This window comes from Gobius niger (assembly GCF_951799975.1).
Source record: "Gobius niger genome assembly, chromosome: 2".
Lineage (NCBI taxonomy): Eukaryota > Metazoa > Chordata > Actinopteri > Gobiiformes > Gobiidae > Gobius > Gobius niger.
In genome coordinates, this window is record NC_136853.1 from 9,702,350 (window position 1) to 9,723,470 (window position 21,121).

A 21,121-nucleotide genomic window follows, 5' to 3' on the forward strand; every position below is an offset into this window, starting at 1 on the left:
ATAAACTTAATACACTTTTATGAAGGTCGAAAGGTTTATTTAACGACTTCCGCGACAAATAGTTCCCAAAAGTTTGCGCGTTGCTCTGCAACGTTTTGCTAGGCTAGAAGCAGCAAGGCTAGTAGCTAGCCTAGCTACTTAGTTGAAGGTGCAGTTGGAGAGGAGAAATGGTGGTGAATCTCTGGGTAAGCTGAAAGTCAGACGCTAACTTCACGAGCAATTCCCCCAACTTCTCTCTCAGTGACGGGGACTAGTGATGCGCGGGTTGCGGGATCGACCGCGGACCCCGCGGTCTGACCGCGGTTCGGGTCGGGTCGGGTCGTGAAATTCTCCTTCGATCGCGGGGGGGTTGGGGCGGGTCAAAAAATGCCGGTCGCGGGCACTCTATGCCTCCGTACGCGCATTCATTCAATTCAGTCACAACTTATTCCGTCGTCTTTACAGCAGGTTTTTGGCGTAAATATACGTCGGATTTTCATAAAACAAGCAGCGTTTTGCAGCTTGTGATCCAGAGAACGCTTTTGTGGAGCTCATATCATGTGTCCTGTTTTCCACAGTCTGTGTGACTATGTGTGACTTCGCGTTAGGCCTACCTCTGCTCTCTTCCTCTCTCCCTCTTGCCCAGCGCTCTTCAAAGGGAGAGAGAGAGAGAGAGCGAGCGCGCGAGGGGCTGACACGCCGGTGCTGTTCATACGGATCATAGGTTGTAACGCGTAATTTTTAATGGTTGCGGATGCGGGCTGTAAAAAATAGAACAACGTTGCGGGGCGGGCCGGGTCGGGTTAGAACCTGCTCCAAATGCGGGACCCGCGGGTTGAAAAAAACCCTGACCCGCGCATCACTAACGGGGACAGAGATAGTGTTGCTACTACGGACGCGCGGAGTGATATGAAAGCACAAACTCTGTTGCCATTGGCAGCGGTCATTATTTTTTTCAGAGGTCCTTTATCAGAAAATAATGACCGGAAAAACTTTGGGAAATCCCATTCAAATCAACGGAGCTTCTACTTAGGTTGTGAAGAGCCGTATAATAAACAGTTTTAAAGAGCCGCCTCAGAAATGGCCCACATGCAGGGAGTTTCTACTTTTGCTCTCATTTAGCCATATGGCTAATAAGGTGAATGTCCATCTCAGGTCGCCAGTTGCATTATGGGTGATGGAATTTCTTTTGGCTATCAAACAATATTGATAGTTAGCGTAAAGCAAAGAAGAAAGCTATGAATTGGATCGTTGGAGCTGGAAAGTTGATGATTTAACGCGTTTTTGTTGTCGCCGTGAAGCTTGTTACAATATTAGCATTAAGTCTATTTTTACAACCAGGACTGCATACGGAGATAGACAGAAACGGAAAGAATTGAACGACCGCTCATATGTAGAGATGCTTCAAAAGTGACGACCAGTCCTTGTTGACATAGTTGGAATAACAACTGTGTTTTCCAGACTATAAGTCGCTCCGGAGTATAAGACGCACCAGCCAAAAAGTACGTAATGAAGAAGAAAAAAACAGATAAGTCGCTCCGGAGTATAAGACGCATTAGTCAAACATTGCCTAATGAAGAAAATACAACAGGCTGAATAGGCGTACGGTATGCTAAGGTAACACATTGTTGGATAATAACATGAAGCATAAACTATGAACTAAATAGGTGTCTGGTATGTTAACGTCACATACTACCTGGGGACGGAGATATAACTGCACCGTTGACAAGCCTCTCCCATGTTTTTAAGCTGTCATCTGCGAACTCGCTCCTCTCGCTGTGGACATCTAGCTTTTAGCCCGTAATTAGCTTGTTTTGTTTACTTCATTGCAGTCCCCTCCTCTTCTCGCTCACTCCAAACTTTCTTTCTGCTGCTCGATTAGCCTGCAGTGCCCTCTAGCGGCATGTGAAAGTAATTCAAATTTTAAATAAAAGGAGGAAAAAAATCACGCATTAGTCGCTCCGGAGTATAAGACGCACCCCCCGCCAAACTATGAAAACAAGTGCGACTTATAGTCCGGAAATACGGTATGTGAGAAACCATTTCTGACCCTTGAAGGCGACTGTTGGACAAAGATCCAGGGTCTGAAACTGTGGCCTCATGTCACCGATTCATTACATTTAAACTGGAATGAGAAATAATAACATAAAATCCTTTTTTTTTTTTGTCAATAAGGAGGTGGACAGTACATGATTTTTTTGTTTTAATTGTGACCAGAGAGATCCACATACACATATAGGCTATGCCATCTAAATATACTTTATTTGTATTTTGTTGATGACGATGAACTAATAGCTAATCGATAGCTAATTTAACAGACGAAATGTACCCACTATATCTAACATCAACACCGTTTTCAAACTTTTCCCTGTGATTTCAAGACAAATTTAAATGGTTTAAAAAGTGACGGAGTTTGTGTCGGGCTGATCCCAGGTCCTGTCCTCCCCCTGTCCACGATGGTCCGCTATGGTCCCCTATGTTCTGCTATGGTCCACTATGGTCCGCTATGGTCCGCTATGGTCCGCTGTGGTCCGCTATGGTCCCCTATGGTCCGCTATGGTCCGCTATGGTCCGCTGTGGTCCGCTATGGTCCGCTGTGGTCCGCTCCAGCCTACGTCCTGACTTTTCCGTCGCTTTCAAGATATTGACAACATAAATATTTGCAAGAAATGTCACTTGAGTCTTACAGTCTTTAAACAAATGCCCGTAAGCTTCACGGTTCACAGTTATGGCTCAATATACTCCAGTGTTCATGCTCCACTACCTGAACTCGCTCACACATTTCAATGGTGGAGTGGTTTGTTTGGTAGCTGAAATGAGGAGCCTGATGGACCCACGCATGCGCAGTCGAGATGGGCATTTGGCTTATTTGCATAGATTGCACAGCGGGGGAGCAGACCTCATTGTGCACTAATGTGGCTGGATCTCTCTGAATGATGGACAAAAAGACATTATTTGGTGGAATATTTGACCAGAACATTTTTATTTCTGTGACTGAGGGCTGTATAGCTGTTGAGGGTAAGTCATTGTCTGTTTTCTGTGTGGCTTCATGTCGGTACGGTGAATGTTTGAAACTTTCTGAGCCAGTGCAGATGTAGCTACAGTCTGTGTAGGTCATAAAGAGCTGTTTATTGAACAGAGCAGCAGTTTGACTTAAATGAAGTTCCAGATTATAATCATACATGTTTGAAATATAATTAAAGTCAGTGCCCAGCAATAGGAGTGTTTTGTGTAGTCCAATACTGTATGGATAATGCAGTTTTTTGGTGATGTCATTTCTCCTGTTCTTTCCGCCGCTGGGTGAGGATGGAACCTCTTGTTCCTAAATGCATAGGGACCTTACGGTTGACCTTATCACATGATAAGGGGATAGGAGCTAGGACCAGCCTATAGGAGCTATTATTGTTGGAATTTGGATGCAGTGAAAAGCTACAGGAGCTTTACCTTTATCTTGAGCTCCTGGGCTGCTCCCGGAGTAGTCTCCAGCAGAGTGAGGATTCCTCCGGCCGCTGCACAGTACATCAGGAAGAACAGCAGGGACATCTGAGCCGGCTCCACTCCAAACAGCGAGCGCACAGCAACTCCCATCTCCTCCTTCAAATCTGCATGGACATGGAACATTGGAGAATGTTCTGTGACCCAAATAGATGCACTTCACAGATAAGTGGATGGATGAGTGGAGAGTATGGAAGATGTTCACTTAGTGCCGTACTTGACAAGTATAAAGACCATTGAGCCATTGCGCTCTTCTCAGAAAATGGTGAAAGATTGTTATTGCGCTCTTCTCAGAAAATGGTGAAAGATTGTCATTGCGCTCTTCTCAGAAGATGTAAGATAAGATAAGATCTCACAGATGGAGAAATTGCATTCGATGAGAGAGCATCCGGCAGCAGCACCCATTCAGTGCGTACCACTCTTTTAATTGTCATTGCGCTCTTCTCAGAAGTTAGTGAAAGATTGTCATTGCGCTCTTCTCAGAAGATGCTAAAAGATTGTCATTGCGCTCTTCTCAGAAAATGGTGAAAGATTGTCATTGCGCTCTTCTCAGAAGATGCTGAAAGATTGTCATTGCGCTCCTTGTGTACGAAATGCGCGGTATAAATGAAGTTGCCTCGCCTAACCTTGTTTTTGTATTAGAATTTTGTGTAAATACTTATTTTTCTTTAAATCACCATGTGAATAAAGCCCCTTGACTGATGTGTGATTTGACAAAGGGCAGAAGACTGTGTCAGACCACCTCTAGCCACTTGTCCTGTCTTATTTGTGATTCCAGAGCTTCATATAAAAGCCACAAAACCGTCTCGAGTGGTCTCGTCGTTGCAGCCTGGGTCAAGCTTCAAGGAGTAACAAACGCAATTTTGTTGTACAATTCTATAATGACAAATAAAGCACTTAGTTCCTTTATGTGTACGTCTGATTGACTGACCTCGTGTCCACGCATGCTGCTCTATGTAGGAGTGCAGGGTCATGCTGTCCAGCTCGGACGCATTCGGAGTGAGCGAGGGGTCATCAACACTGACGGTGGCACACAATCTGTCAATCTGCGAACAGAGTGGGACCATTAGCCACTGCCCCCATAACCACAGAAATGCATGAAGCCCCTCAATGGGGACACATCACAACTTCAATACACTCAAATGTGGAGCAGTCAATGGGTTTGATCCTTGACTGGACTTTCCGATGGCTGTTGCCCCTTCCCCATGTCTTGCACAAATAGATTTTTTTTCCTACAAAATTACGTGGCGGAAAATTAGTTATATAAAAGACCTTGTGCTAAACTTGGAGAAGATTCTTAAAAAATCATAAAGTGTTCTTATTTTCAAGCTAAAACTAAATTACTAACAAATTAAATTGTGCTAAGACATCATTTGAAACTTATTTAGTGATTTATTGTTGTGCTTGTTTTATAGACATTATCTTTGCGAGACCATAATGAATGAATACGTTTCCACCAGTGAAGTTACATCCACCGTGTTTTTGCGGTGTGTTCATCAATAACCTACAGTATGTGTGAGAACCAGCTCATCCCTCATAGGAATAAAAAGACTATCAGCTGTCAGAACGTCCACTTGTTGCAGGTCATCGCTGTGCATTTTGGTCCATCCATATTCAAATCTCCAAAATTGCAAACAAGCAATATCTCTGAATAACCACATGAGATTTTAAGCGTCTGGCAGAACTATTTTGTCTGCGTCCAAAGATAAAGAAAGGCAACAAGTGTGTGCTGGTTTAAGTGCCTGATATAAGTTAGTCATAATGGAATTGTCAAATAGGATCCAGTGTGCAGAGTCAGGGGATGTTACAAATTAAAAGGTGTTTGGGAGGATGTGTTGACTGAATGTTAATATTGTTTATTTACCCAGTATTATACAATATTGTTTATTTACTTATGGTCTCGCTCCGTTTTATCTGACTGAGTTGTTGACCGTACATCGGCCCAGCAGAACTCTCCGGTCTGCCAATCAGATGGTTCTGGACATGCCCAGGTCCCGGTACAAACAGTGGGGCGATCATTCCTTTGTTCGTGCCGCGCCTAAACTGTGGAACAGCTGCCCCTCAGTCTGCGTGTTCTCACGGACCTGTCCCTTTTTAAATCAAGATTAAAGACTCATCTCTTCAAACTTGCTTTTAATACTTAGAGCACTGAATTGTGTCTAGGTTGTAATTATTTGGTGTTTTTAAATGTGTTTTATCTTTCTGTGAAGCAATTTGGTCCTCCTGGTGTTGCTGTAAAGTGCTATATAAATAAACATTGATTGATTGATTGATTGATTGATTGACTACTTATTATACGATGAACAGTGTGTTGCTAGGGTATCTACTAATAGTCCGGGGGCCAGACCCCCCTCCCACAGTGGGGTCTGGGGGTCCAAGGCACATTTTTGCTACCTTTTCAAAACCACTATCTTTCATTAGAATGTACATTGAATATACATGGAATATACATGGAATATACATTGGGTTACAAGCGGGGACCCCCTATTGCAACTCGGCCCCGTTTGGGTGTGGGACCCCAAAAAACACTTCTACAGGACAGGAGTGTTGTGGTTCAGTTCAAAGTTCAAAGCAGTGCAGTGGTCACATACAGAGTCACAGATGAATGAAATAAAGAACAAAGAAAGTAGTTGTTTCCAACTATCAAACTATATATCTCCAAAAATGCTAAATAAAAGCACTTCACAAATGTATACATTATTGTCTCTTGTACTTTCATTTATCATTTCAAAAGGAAATAGAAAACTCCCCCAACTCATTAGCTTCACATTACACCTAACATGAGCTCAGTACCACAAAGGGATCCCCAGCTCTAACGGAGAATGTGTTCATGCTCCCTCTCCGAGCTGTGGAATTCTCATAGGCCTGTCAGAGCATTCCATGGAGAAGTTACACCTTTTAGGACTACAATTCAACTTCACCTTTTTGGATTTGCTTTTAACTTGGCACAATTCAGGTTGATATGCCAAATATTCTGTGAGTACAACTTGAGCTGTGTATCTATTTTAAATTATAAGATTTAGTAGATTTAAATGGGAGTATGGTTAGAATCAGGCCCTGATGCAATTAACAAGTTTCACTAACTTTAGGGACTGTGGATGTTTGTTACAAACTGCTTTGAATTTGACAACTTTTTATAATATTTTGTAGACAATATTTATATATTATGTGCCAGTGTTATCACTTTGTACTTATAAGTACTACAAAAGTACTACAAAAGTACTTCAATCATATCATTCATATTTGATAACACCTCAGTAACGGTGGACTTTTCCAAAAGAATCATCCCGTTTCTCTCCTTGACAGTGGCTCCGATGGTAAAGCGGGTCATCTCATGATTGCAAGGTTGCCGGTTAGAACACAATCTCCCACAGGTGCACACTGCAATTGTGTCCGTAAGCTACAAACTTCACCCACCATGTCTAAGTGTGAAGGTAGAGTGAATGGTGGTGGTCAGAGAGGTCGAAAGCACAGATTGGCATTGAGTGTGGAGTGAATGAAAAATTATTTGAGATTTTTTTGAAGTTACAATTGAAGGACCAAAAATGTCAGTTCTAAGTAATATTTTCAGTGTCATGCCCCAATTTGAGCTCATCCGATCCAGTTTAAGTCCAAACCAGGCCCAGCTACATCACGCCTATAAGTGAGTGTGAGTGAGTGGTGGGTGGTGGTCAGAGGGTCCGTTAGCACAGATGTGTGCAGCCGCGCTTCAGTCAGTCTGCCCCAGGGGAAACTGGCTACATGTGTGGCTTACCACCACCGAGTTTGGAGTTTGGAGTTTGGAGTGAATGAAAATCCCCGTCACTTTGGTAAAGCGCTTTGGGCGATTGTGTCATCAAAGGCACTAAAAGATTCCCTTCCCCTATACCTAAAAGTCCTGGTTGCCAGGTTTCAGAAGCCAAATCCGAAACATCCGAAAATATTTAAAAAAAACATCCAAAACCCATGGACATACCGTGCTTCTGGAATTTCCAATGCATTTTACTTTTTACAGATTGACTGGGTTCCTCTGAAAATGCGGGACCTCTTTCAATGATAAAGCCTCAAACTTTTTTTTAAGCCTATTTTACATAGAAATCAATGTAAGCCAGGAAATGTCAAGCCAGGTTGCCTTGTGTTTTGGGGATTCAAAGCTTAATAAATTAGGCTGGTGATGAGATATTGAAATATCCTCCAGATAAACATTGTTTAGTCCAAAACTGGTCAATTCACTGTCTGTAGGTGCTCCTATGCTGTTGCAAGAGTGCAATTTTGTGAAATCAAATAAACTTCCCCCCGCAGAAGTTTGTGGTTGGTATCTTCCACAAAGGAAATCCCCATATGTGGATGTCATGGACAAGGAGCATGAGAGCTTTACAACAGCAGCAGGCAGGTGTGAGTGGACACGGTGTGAGGCACAGCAGGGGAACAAAGAGGAACAAAGTGATCGCTTCAGGGGTAGAAAAAATGAAAAAGGTCAGGCGCTCTTCAGGATCAAGAAATTGTAAAAAAACAGAAAGAGGAAAAAAAAATCCGAGGCACTCCGACACCTAAACGCGACTGAAACGAGTCGACATGTCCCACTATTAAAACTAAGATGTTGTAGGTTGATAACTAAAACCAAGAACCTAAAATTGATCACTGCATGAAAAAAATGAGCATGTGTTTTTAGGGGTCCCACACACAAACGGGGCCGAGTTGCAACGGGGGGTCCCTCTATACTCTAATGAAAGACAGTAGTTAGCAAGGTAGCAAAATGTGCCTGGGGAGGGGGTCGAGCTCCTGGACTATGACTGGACACATACAGTACAAGGGATGTATATAGTAATGCGTCTTTAGAGGAGACTTTGTCCTGTCCATAGTAGTTATCCACAGATTTGATTGAATATAAGCTGCAACTGTTTTAACACGCCCAGAAGCATGCACATAATGATGTGGCTAATTAAAGATTTTTACACGCTAACTGCATAGAGTTTAGATGTTATGCCCGGGCCCGTCCAGAATATCACATCATATGAAGGGGGAGGGGGTGTAAAAGCACAGTATTTTAAGACATGCCACTCTTACTCTTGAAATGAGACTAAGAGAGTCCGGACCTTGTGTATGAAGAGGCTCAAGTCCAGCAGAACCAATGGGTTCAGCGCGGGGATACTGGAGGTGTAGGTCTGCACCCTGGCTCGGGGTCCTCCCATGTGGTGCACCTTCCTCCCACTGGTGAACTGTGGGTACATCTGCAAACCCAGCTCCTCGATCAGCTCCAGGACATGAGTCTGAGTCCTGCAACAGAAATGATATATATATTTTTTTCCCAGTAAATCATCAGTATGTGGCGGACATTATGTGTATTCCTGATGAAGGCAACAATGAACACACATAAAGGCTTTATCCCAGGGGTGTCCAAAGTGCGGCCCGGGGGCCAAATGCGGCCCTCAGACCAATTTTTGGTGGCCCTCTGCCTTCTTGCTGAATCGGGACACATCATCAGAGATAGTCCTTTTTATTTTAAATGTAATAATTCTACACAATTCTAACCAAACAACTAACCTTTTACTGTGAGACAGAGCTGGCATGAAGGTTTTGAGCAGAAATAAAGGTGTGGGGCACAATTAAAACCTCTGCTTGTCAAAGGTTTTGCGGCACTAACTACCGATCTATGGCCCTTCACCCTGTGTACGCTTCAGTATGCGGCCCCCCATGAAAAAAGTTTGGACACCCCTGCTTTATCCAATCCACAAGGTTCGAACTTTACATGAATATCTCCACAATTCTTTGTCCGATCTACACAAAATAAAACTATTGGGATGGTGATTCTCATCTCTACATGTTTAAGTTCATCACGTCATGTCTCACTCGATCTCCGCATCTAGATTATGGTTCAGTATAAATTTCCCAGAGATCCTTCATTAGTCAGGCGTCACCTGTTCACTCCTCCATCCACTCTTTTCATATCATCAACTGCTTCTTCTGCAGCCAGGTCTGACCATTCTGACCATCAGTTCATCCATCGTTGGTCCTCCCCAGCTGTCTTACATTCATCACGATGTCTAATCTCTGTCAAGCATGTTCTCTTTTATATTCATCATTCCTTCTTTGGGGGGTCCTGAAGAGATGGGTTCACGCCCGAGACAGAGCCCCCACCCACAATCTCAACCCAGTGACCGTCGATTACTCCTTCTGTTGCACCGCAGTCTTTGCCAGTGAGTCTGGGAAGTGTCACTGAAGGGTCTTACCACAACTGCCCATGTCCCTACTCCCTTCTTCTTTCCATCTTCTATAACTGCTGTAGGCTCACTGTTACTACTACTACATCTAATGTTTCTAGTCTATAACTACTACAAATCATGGTCTACAGTATAGAATGTGATGCAATGCAAATACAATTTCCGTAAAATCTCATTCAAGCAAAAGGTGGGCGAGCAAGAATAATGGCTTTTCAAGAATAACGTTAATAAACTCAGCAATACAGTAAATATATTCTGACATTTACTTCACTTTCGTGGAGACTTTTGGAGGTCAGCCTCTGTTTTATGGAGAGGCAGCCTATTTAGCACAATAAACAATAATGACATTTTATTTTTCAATTTGCGTTGCTATAAAGGCTTTGGAGGGCATTCCCGCATTTTCCTTTTCTGCCACTTCATGCAATGGTGGATGAAACAGCAAAGAGTAACAAGGTCAGGATGTTTTTTTAAGCACACCTGTAGTGTGTGCATGCCTGCCGTTTCTGACTGCACTTACCACAGTGTTCCTTTGAGTCATTCACCTGGAATAAGGACATTATTCCAGAAATATGGACGGCGTGAGTGATTGGTGAGTGATTGGTGTTGGTCTGAGGGGCTGATGGCGCAGACTTCTGTCAGTCTACCCCAGGGCAGCTGTGGCTCCGAGAGTAGCTTACCACCACCACGTATGGAGTCAATGAATTATGCAATGTAAAGCGTCTTTGAAAAGTGCTATATAAAACCGATGCATCATTATTATTATTATTAAAATAGCCCAGTAAAACCAATCTATTATAGAAAACGCTATCTCAATGGCCGCCGCCTGGGCGCCGCCATGTTTATTTCCCATACCGACTTTGAAGCTAAGCAGGGACGGGCCTGGTTAGGACTGGGATGGGAGACCGTTTGGGAACACCAGGAAGCCTGGCGACAGTAGTGAGTTTGTGCGTGGTTGGTGGTGGGGGCTGATGTGCGCATAATTGTTCAGCAACTTTGAGCGTCTGGAAAAGCGCTATATCCGCGGCCGGCCCCCACGTGATGGTCCCACCAGCCGCGGGCATTGACCACGGGTCCATATGGACCGCGGTGCTGCTGTCCGAGGACAACCCGCCGTCACAACAACGCGAGTGCACGACATCTGACTGCCGTGCGTGTGCGCGCATCCAAACAGGGCGGTGTGTGTGTGCGTGTGTGGGCGCGCGTGTGTGCACGTGTATGTGTGTGCGCGCGCGCGCATCCAAACAGGGCGATGTGTGTCATCGTCACTCACCCCTAACCTGCAGACGCTCCGCGCAGGTACAGTTACATCCTCCAAAACACATCTGCGCGTCTTTGTTTAAGTCTCTCCTGCAGTGACCGAGGCTGTGGTTCATTATAGATCCAGGCAGTATTCCGTCTCTAAAGCTTTGTCTCCGAAAAACAGTACACGCAAAACATTGCCCAAAAGCCTCTAATCACACGCGCTGCTCCGACTGATTTCTCCCGTGTGAGTAAAAGCGAAAATGAAACTACAACTTAACGAGCGCATGGCCTGCACTGCGTAGTTTTTTTCTTTTTTTTTTTTTGCTGCTGTACCATTTGTTTTCTATTTTGCTTTCACGTATTGTGAGCCCAGAGGTACATTTTATTCTAAAGCAGCTTTGAAGCATTGCCAATTTTATTGTAAAGTTATAAATACTGTCTAACAACGATCATTAGGCTATTTCATTTCAAAACCTACTTATTATTTTTTTGATTGTACACTACCGTGATGCACCAAACCACTGGTCCTGCACCGTGAACTAAACCGTTACAGCTGAACCCCTAATATTTATCCATAATTATTCCACTGTCTCTTGAATTCTATTCCCTGAGTTTAGGGAACATATTGTCGTTGTAGTATATAAGAAAAGAGTACGGGTGCATCAAACACTCCAATTGCAGATTGTTTGAAATTATTTTTAGCATTCATTATTTTAAACATTTGTAGTGGCCATAGTTTTTGGAATGGGTTGGGAACCACTGGTCTACAGCTGAACTGTTTGACGGGTTGGACATTTCTTTGTAATCACTCATAATCTCAGAATATCAAATGTGGAGACTAGCGAGGCCCGGCCGAAGGCCGGGTCTCAGCTAGTACTAAAATAGTGAATCTCCTACCCTCACGTGTTTATAAGGTTTCATAAGGTTTATTTTTAGAGCATAGTACGGAACGTCAAAGACCGTACTATAAGTAAGGATTACACCATTGTCTGGGTGAAATCTACTTAATCCGCTTATACCATGGTCCCACAAATGTAACATTTTATAACAAATGTTTTTTTCATTTACTTAACTCACTAAACATGCCAGGCTACAGGGACTATTTTATGTGGGTTATTAGCTGGTCTTGCACTGACTGAAGGCTGGTCTCAGAGTGAGCCTCTCGCTGCTGTGAAGATCTACAATCACCCCTGCACCAAAGAGGCCCGCCCCTCAGAACCCAACCATTACAGACCTGTTCCACTCACACCAATAGTGAGTAAATGAGAAACTGATTTTATGCACCATTCTGCCAACTGTCAACCCACAGTTGGATAAATATCAGTTTGCTTATAAGGCAAAGCATGGCACACGGGATGCTATGGCATGTCTCCTCCACTCACTCCTTCAACATCTGGAAACATGTGGCAACTTTGCAGCGGTTCTTTTTGTAGACATCAGTTGAGCAATCAACACAATTCAACGCGGTGAGAATAGGGACTGGGAAATGGTTTTCAACTCACCCACTTCAAGTCTGAACCCTATTTCCATCAACAGTAACACAACAGAACAGGCGACTACATTCACATACCTCGGACTCACCTTGGACAGGAACTTTACTTTTGAACACCACATCAGAGACCTCCATGAACACACTCTGTGCTCTCCATGTCATCCCTCATCTTCTGCTGCTGCTGTACAAGTGCATCATTCAGTCCAGTCTGCTGTACTGCTCACCCTGTTTTTACACCATGCTGTCAGTCTCCCATAAAAACGAGCTCCTCAAAATCACTCGCGCTGCATCTAAAATCACCCGCTCCTCCACACCCAACATCTCAGAACTCAATGACCAAGCAATAGCCCGTCTTGCAAATGGATATTTTCGGACACTGAGCAAGCTCTCCACAACGTCATCCAGCTCCTCATCTCTGGACACAGATGCCACACTTTAATACTTAATACATTGGGCTGTTTTAACATGAGTTTTGTCTCATCAGCTTTCGCCATTCTCAACAAGCTACCTCCCTAGTTTATTTGTCAGACCTTGTTCAACGTTGTCTTTGTTGACTTCTGTGCCCCCCTTTCGTGCTAAATGTTGAATGTGATGGTGTTGACTCGACAGGCTGTGGAAAAAAAAATTCCCGCAAGTTTCCCGGGACAATAAATAATCTAATAATAAAATGCTTTATAGTTAATTCAATTGAATTAAATATGTATCACACAAAAATGCAATACCAACGATTGCAAGTTCAAATACCGCTTTGACAATTTTCCAACCATTTCTCTTTTCGCATGGACCTCTGCACACACTGCCTGAGGCTGATAAAACTCCACAATCAGCACCCAGTTACAGCATGTAGATAAAAAAAATATATCATATTTGTCCACTTTTTCCACCTTTGACCAGCCTTTTTCCCTCTTTACTCGCACGGACACTTGTCTCCGCTGGATTGGACTGCACCAACTTGCACTAAAGCGGAGGGGTGTTCCAGTAGGTTGCGTTCACGTGACATCACAACATTCTAAAGAACCTATAGTTTAAAATTGAGGTGGAGGGCAACTGACAGTAACATGGTAACTGACAGTAACTGACAAAATGCATATATTTATGTCTTTGTTTTTTGGCTCATATCTCAGTCATTACTGGAAGAATCCACATGAAACAAAGTTCATTATCTCCCCTGTCAGCACATATGAACTAATGTCTAATTATTTTCTCCGAAAAACGTCAAAAAGTGGTGACAATATGCGAAAACATGACCGTGATGTTGTCCTATAGAAAGGACTTTCAGACATAAAAATAATATCACAGGTTTGTGAATCCAATCACAATCAAATACTGATGAGGAGAATCATTTGTAATTTTTCGTTTTGGAGATTTCTTACAAAAACTGCATTTGGCCCCGCCCTCCATCTGACATTATGACATCATCACATTCCAAATCGTGAATGCTACCTATTTAAACACACATCTGTGTTTGTTCAACATCAAATGGTATCTCCCTGCCACAAGAATGAAAAGTTAGATGGGAAAATTCTTTCTTTCTTTAGGTTTGGAATAGCACAGAAATCGATTACCGAGCACACCTTTGGGGACAGCCACGTGACTAAAAAAGTCAGACACTTTAGAATCTGCTTTAGGGAAACTCAGCAGCTCAATGCAGACAAAACCAAAAACACTGGTCATTGCCCCTGATGATTCAATTCCAGGGAGTAAACAGTACTTGAGTGACTTAGGCCAGTCTGTGAAGCCAAGTCTTAGAAAGATGGGAGTTACCTTTGACACAGAACCTCGGGCTCTGAGGTCTGTGGATCAGAATCTGCTGAACGTTCCACTCACTCATCTTTGTACTAGAGCTGACCCATCCTGCCAGGCTTTGGAACGATCTTCTGCTCTTTTTGTGCTCAATTGACTCTGTTCACCTTCAAAAGCAAACCCCCGATGGAGATTCAATATTGATAAACCTTGCAGCCCTACATCAAATCGCACTCAACTTTATCTGCTTAATTCAAAATGTCCTGTGAGAGGCCCCCCAGTCCCCCCACGTATCATACTTTATATGTACATACAACATTCAGGAGCACACCTGGAAAAGAGCGACTCTGTCAAATACATAAAATGTATTTCGGAAATAAAGCAATTAGAAGCAATATAAGAGGCAAGAAAAGGGAAGTTTCTTTATATCGCACATTTCTTACACAAGGCAACTCCATGTGCGTTATATAGCATCTATATCCTGGTCGTACACCCCGAATAAACCAATAACTAACTAACTAACCTACCATACATCAACCTAATGTAGCGTACAGAGTCATTCCCTGTTGTTGTTTTGAAGCTGCAGATGTGCCATGAAGCCAGTGCCGCTGAAATGAGGAGATTAACAAGTAAATGATCTTATGCATTTTTCATCACTGAACGCTAAAACAAGGCAATCAAAAGGCAAATGTTTGGTGTGTCGATGAATGATGTGTATAATCCCAAGATGAAATCTAGCAAATTAGACCCAATGTCTTCAATCAGGAGCTATTCAAAAATCACGAACCCTTTTGTGTTCTGAGAAAGTGATGCCAAAAGCTAATGAAGAAGTGGGTGGCACTGCAAAAGAACCAGAGGGCATGATGATTTTAGAGATTTGTTTGATTATTAGCTCATTAGAATATGATCTAACCACATTTCAGAACAGTGGAGGCGGCAGCTTCAACTGGGAAATTGCTGTATACATTTTTTTTTTGGGGGGGGGAATACAAAATATATAACTGATCACAAAAAGGAGGAAATCCATGTTTGTTTGAATAGTGTTTTTAATGGTTGATAACATCTGCAAAGATTAGTGACCCAAAGTCCAAAAGGCTGCCGTAAATACAGTTATCACCATTGGGCTGCAGGTCACCAGGCCTTTCTATCCACGTGTCCGTTCTGATGTGATGATAGAAAAGACTACTGTTGTGTTCAGTAATGTTAAACTCTTAAAGGCAATGTTTTATGCCCCTTTTTTGCTTTATCTCACCATAAATATCTGTTTGTTGAAGCTTAACAGATTAACAACAATAAATATGTGTCCATCTATTTATTGTGAAATTTAGTTGCAAAAGGGAATTGAAAATGTTGTTTTTCCTTTTCGTTTATAATGTGATTAATTACAATCAAGTATTGTTGTGGACCCTGCATCTAATTTTTATCGCGAGTGCCACCACTAGCTGCATCATACAAAATGTGATCTGACAATGATTCAAGGCTGGTGTAAGGCCAGTTTTATTTATTTAATTTTCTGAAGTGATTCTTTGGTCGTCTAGCAATAGCAAAGAAAACTATATAACAATGAACTTCATTAGTATTCACTCCAGACACTCTGACTCGACTAAAAAAAAACATGTTAGCAACCAGTCAGCACCAACATACACCGGCCACCACCTTGGCCTATACAATGGTTGGATTTGAACAACAAACTAGTTTTTCATGAACTGTTTTGATCTGGTTTTGGTTATGGTAACATACATATCAAATGACCTGTGGAGATCGATGCTTGGTCCTCTTTCATTGAATCTTTATAACACACCGTTTAATCACTCAGTGTTTGATCGAGTCTTCATGCTCAGTACAGGTAAAGACTAGATCCATCTTTATCTGTGACTTACTTGAAATGTTGTTTTCTCTGTTTGTATAAGGTGGTCTTTTTAATTGTGCAGCTGAAGCACTTTGCATTGTGCATGTACATGAAAGGCACTCTCCAGATCAAATTTAATTCATTTACCTTCCGACCCACTGTCCTCCGAAATCCCAGCGGTCCTTGCCATTGGCTGCAGGTATATCATACGACTGGGTGCGACCTCCCACTCGATCTGCATGGAAACATAAAAACAATGGGACATTTTCCACAGATGAGTGGTTCCTTGCCGCAAGGCGGTTTGAGTGCCTGATATTGGTGGAAAAGCATTATATAAATTGAGACTATTTACCATAACCATTTATGCAAAGCACTACTGCAAAATTGTATTATTCTTATAAGCATTTTCAAGCAGTGGCTCCCCAGCAATGGGTGAAAGCAATACAGCATTGGCTATATTTGAAGCTAAATTTACAAATGCCCCTGTCTGTCTCTACTCCACATCACATTTCATCCACAGAAAGCTGGTCTAGTCAGTTTTCACTTTCGATCATCCCGTTACGCCTCTTCTAAACCAAGCAGAGAAATATAACAGACTGGCTTTAACATAGAAATATGTGCCGTACAGATGATAGAAAACCAAAGTTCTCAACAACAACAAAAAAAGATTTACAAATGTATTTTATTTTGGGGGGGCAAAAGAGCAACAGATTGGGAGCGAGCATGAATGGCCCAGAGGAGGATGCTAAGAAGCTGGATTAGAGGGTTAGCGGGGTAAGTTTAGCGTTAACCCTGGTTTTGCAGTACTACAAAGCTCTTTGACCAATCAGACGAGAGAATCCTCGGCTTTGTCACCCAAACTCTGCAGTGTGTTGAGGGGAGTGAGGAGCAGAGAGGGAAGAGGAGTAGGTACCTTTTGCGGCGGCAAGGGAAGTCCTGATGCAGATGGCTGATGCAGATTTTAAGCAATATCATGAACAAGGCTTATTAATAAAACCATTGTACCACAAGTGTTGCATTTCAGTTGCAATGAAGATTGTTAACAAATGTGAAGATACTGTGCTGCTTGGATCAGACTCGTGCCATGAGTTTATATTCAGATGACCTCAGGTCAGTGTGTTTGGGACACCGGAGACTTGCTGCAGCTCTGTCCTCTTTTCACAATATTGACAAGCCATAAAAAACATTTGGCAGTTTTTTAACCACAAAACTGATCAAAATCATGAGAAATCCATAAAATCATCAGAAAAGAACGTGTATTTTTAAAATACATTTTATTGTATTTATTTATTCAATCTGGAACACCTCTCGCCTCCCGCAGGAGGTGTTCCAGGCATGTCCTAGTGGGCCAAGGCCTCGTGGAAGACCCAGGACACGCTGGTGGGACTATGTCTCCGAGCTGGCCTGGTGTCGCCTCGGGGTCCCCCCAGAACAGCTGGAGGAGGTGTGTGTGGATCGGGAAGTTTGAGCATCTCTGCTGAGACTGCTGCCCCCACGACCCGGCCCCGGATAAAGCGGACATAAATGGATGGATGGATGGATATTTATTTAATTTTTACTCATATTATTTAAAATATATATTTTTGAATGATTTTTATTTTGACACTGCCTCACTTGCCTCCCCTGACCCCACGTCACTGCTCTACTCAGCACTAGGCATGGATTGTAAAGTGAAAACACAAACCTTTGCCTTCCAGAATAAGGACTTTCAGCGCGGCGTTCCTCTTCTTGAGCCAATGAGCTGCAGTCAAGCCAGAGAGTCCCGCGCCAACCACAATCACGTCCCAAATCTCGGCAGTCATGCTGTAAGTGAATAATGTAGACAAGTCTCTAACTGAAGTAGCTCTCTGCACTTGTACGCATCCAAATAGGCACAGTTTTTATCTGAGGGAATTGTGTAACTCTGCACTTTGGACTTGACCTACTTGGCACCAGATTCTTGCATGTGTGTGTCAGTCCCAACAATGGCAGCCAGGGGAGGCCTTTGAGTAAGTCAACAGTGGGAGCATTGTATAGTGGAAACCACTTTTCTCTCTCAAAAGTAGAAGTGAAGGTGAAAAGTCTTCCTGCTCACATTTATACAGAATTCAGAATAAATTCAAGTTTCTTCAAGTCTCTTCAGTTCAAGCATCAACAAGCATCTCTCCCATAATGTCTGAGGAGTGGAGTGCTGCAGTTTCATTTGTAATACATTTGCAAAACTTTCTAAAATACTTTTCACTTTGTGATTATGGGGTATTGTGTGTAGAATGATTAGAAACAAAAAGATTTTAATCCATTTTGGAATGAGGCCATCTGTGCAACGCTCCACCAGTCCGGCCTTTATGGTGTTGTTCTTCTGTAGGTTCACCCATCTCCTCACAATAGCACAGGAGCTCAGAGGCCACTGGGTTCTGAAATGCATGAAAGCTACAATGTTTTTAAAAAAAAGCATGAAAATTAGATTTAGACATTACTAATGTGGGATATTTGATTTGAACAAACATGTCAATGATGTATTTTCATTTGTGTATTGTAAACTGAAGTACATTTCTTCTATCTCACTAAGGACAATTTCAACAGAATATGTTGAATATTGTCTTGGATGGCACTAGTCCATTTGGCTTGGAGAGTACTAGTGTGTGTACACTTCCTCAAGCAGAACCTGAAGCTCATCAGTACCAGCCTGGAAAATATTGCGTTTATGATGCTCACTGGTACATTGGCAACATAATGCAAAGAAATAATGAAGAAAAGGATGAGAGGGTCACCTGGGAGGCTGTGGGTGAAACCACACGGAGTGACCCAGTTGACGACAGTCCTTTGACTTCACAGGGCTTAGTTTGTGTTCGGACATGCACGGTCAGCTGTGCCTAATAGAGAGGTGTGCGTCTTTCCAAATCAAGTCCAATGAATTTAAATGAGCACAGGAGGGCTCCAGGAGAGTTTAGAAACATCTCAAGCACCATCAGTAGAAAACGGATGCTCCTGAGCTCAGTTTTGATTGTTATAGCCAAGAGTGTGTATACTTATGCACTTATTTTTAATATATTTACAAAATGGTCACATTAAATGGTAGGGCAGGGCAATATGGCCAAAAATGTACATCATGGTATGAAAAAGAAATATCACGATAATGATATATTTGCCGATATAATTTACGCCTGGCAAAATACTTCAAAATCAAAGCCTTTAACCGATGGGGAAAATTAATTTACAGCTATTTTCTTTTCTTCATTCATCAGATTGATTCAGATCAAATATTATTTGCACCTTCATCTCCATAACAGTAAAATGCTCCTGTAAGTTCAACTCCTCTGTGCAGTTTACACGTGTTTTTTAAGGAGATTGGGGATAGACCTGTGGGTAATAGTCAACTGTATTGTAGTTTTCCAACGATCTAGCACACACACACACACACGCACGCACGCACACACACACACACGCACACGCACACGCACACGCACACGCACACGCACACGCGCACGCGCACACGCACACACACACAGTATATGAGCTTGTTAGTTAGCTGGCGAGTTAGGCAATGCTACAACTTGCCGGAGTTCATCCAAGACGCAAATCCTAATCTTTTTCCTCGCAAATACGAGCGACAAAAGCAACAAACTTCATTCATATCATTCGATTCTTTAAGCGCTGCCCCTGAAGCCTCCACAGTCAGTCAGTTTATGCTGCAGCTTGAAGGGCTCTGAGCGTAGCATTAGCTGCGATCTCCGCCTGGTTCTGAAATCAGCTGCTCATGCAAATGATCTCATCGACCGCAATATGAGAGTTTACACCAATGTCCAAAAACTGGTTCAGTTCAGTTCAGTAAACTTTATTTATCCCACATGGGGCAATTCCTTTAGAGCAGAAAACATAAAATATACAAAACAGCCACACAAACCACATTACAACCAAGCGAGCAAGTGGAGCTCACACATGGATACAGTCTGTCTGAAACACAGGCAAACTATACTGGTACTACCGCCCACGATGTGATATGGACCAACCCTATTAAACGGTCACATTTATATAGCACTTTTCTACCTGCTTCAGGCTCTCAAAGCACTTTGCATCAAGGAACCACTCACCCATTCACTCTCTCATTCATACACCAGTGTACACGACCTGCTCCACTCTCTGTGCATTCTATAAAACATATTAAAACACTTTTTTCACTTTGTCATTATGGGCTACTGTGTGTAGATTGAGCAAAAAAATAAAAATGTAATCAATTTTGTGTGTGTGGAGTGTGGAGTGAGTGGACTTTCACTATCCCCTGAAACTAGCTCAGCCAAAATACATTTCTTTTTCCATCTTCACAGAGGAAGGCGTTAGTCTGAAGGATGCAAGGCCACAAGGAAACAGCTTTTTCCAATTGTTGTTGTACGATTGTTCAGACTCAGTGTCAGTCGAGCAGGTCTGCTTTATGCACTCACTCACTGTGGATAAAACTCAAGTTTTTTCTTATTTACAAATGAGGGGGAAAAAAAGTACAATTCCAAACTGACTGTGCTTTTGAAAATAAGTTTCAAGGCATCTCCTGAGACCAGACATGCATTAGCATACTTTTCAAATGCAAAAACAAAGGAATAATGTAACCCAAAGGTGAAAAAATAAACACAGCGTCAGATACTCACCATGTGGTGTGCTGGTTCTGCCTTTAAAGCAGTTTTATGCAGTCTGTGCCACTTTCAAAACGCACTGGGCAAAGCTGCATGAATAATAATCGCGCTGAATCATAAATATTCATAAAGTAAGTAATTTGGAATGGATTATGGCACAGTTTAGTTTACAAGATGTTATGACATACTTGCAGAGGAAGCCTGCCAACAAGCTCAGCTCGAGTTTTTTTCGGAATTTATTTCCCCAAAACTTGGACATAACAAACAACAAGCAGAATAGAGTTTAGGGTTAAGGGTTGTATTTGTTTGACCGGATTAGGACACAACAGAAGAACTGAGACAAAAGAATAAGAGTTCAACAGGAATTTGTAATTAAAGATGTTCGTTCTACTTGGGATTTTTCATTAAGAGTAAACTTAAGATGTTATTATAAAAGGAGCAACAACAAGAACAACAAGAAAACCAAAGCAACAACTGGAAGGTGGATCTGGTGAGCCTGCCAAACAGAAACAAAGGT

The 21,121-nt window shown here is 42.5% G+C and overlaps 1 protein-coding gene across 1 annotated transcript in view; it reads right to left on the minus strand.

Moving 5' to 3' along the window:
* The window catches only part of LOC306982970 (putative flavin-containing monoamine oxidase A), a 100,647-nt gene extending 82,749 nt beyond the window's left edge, over positions 1–17,898 (minus strand). The window contains exons 1-5 of the mRNA XM_079582612.1: positions 17,685–17,898; positions 16,148–16,235; positions 8,550–8,730; positions 4,406–4,520; positions 3,424–3,581 (exon numbers count right to left, since the gene is read on the minus strand). Coding sequence (XP_079438738.1) covers positions 3,424–3,581; positions 4,406–4,520; positions 8,550–8,730; positions 16,148–16,235; positions 17,685–17,802 — 660 coding nt within the window. The 5' untranslated portion in view covers positions 17,803–17,898. The remainder of the gene's footprint in view (positions 1–3,423; positions 3,582–4,405; positions 4,521–8,549; positions 8,731–16,147; positions 16,236–17,684) is intronic.
* Between the last annotated feature and the right edge of the window lie 3,223 nt (positions 17,899–21,121).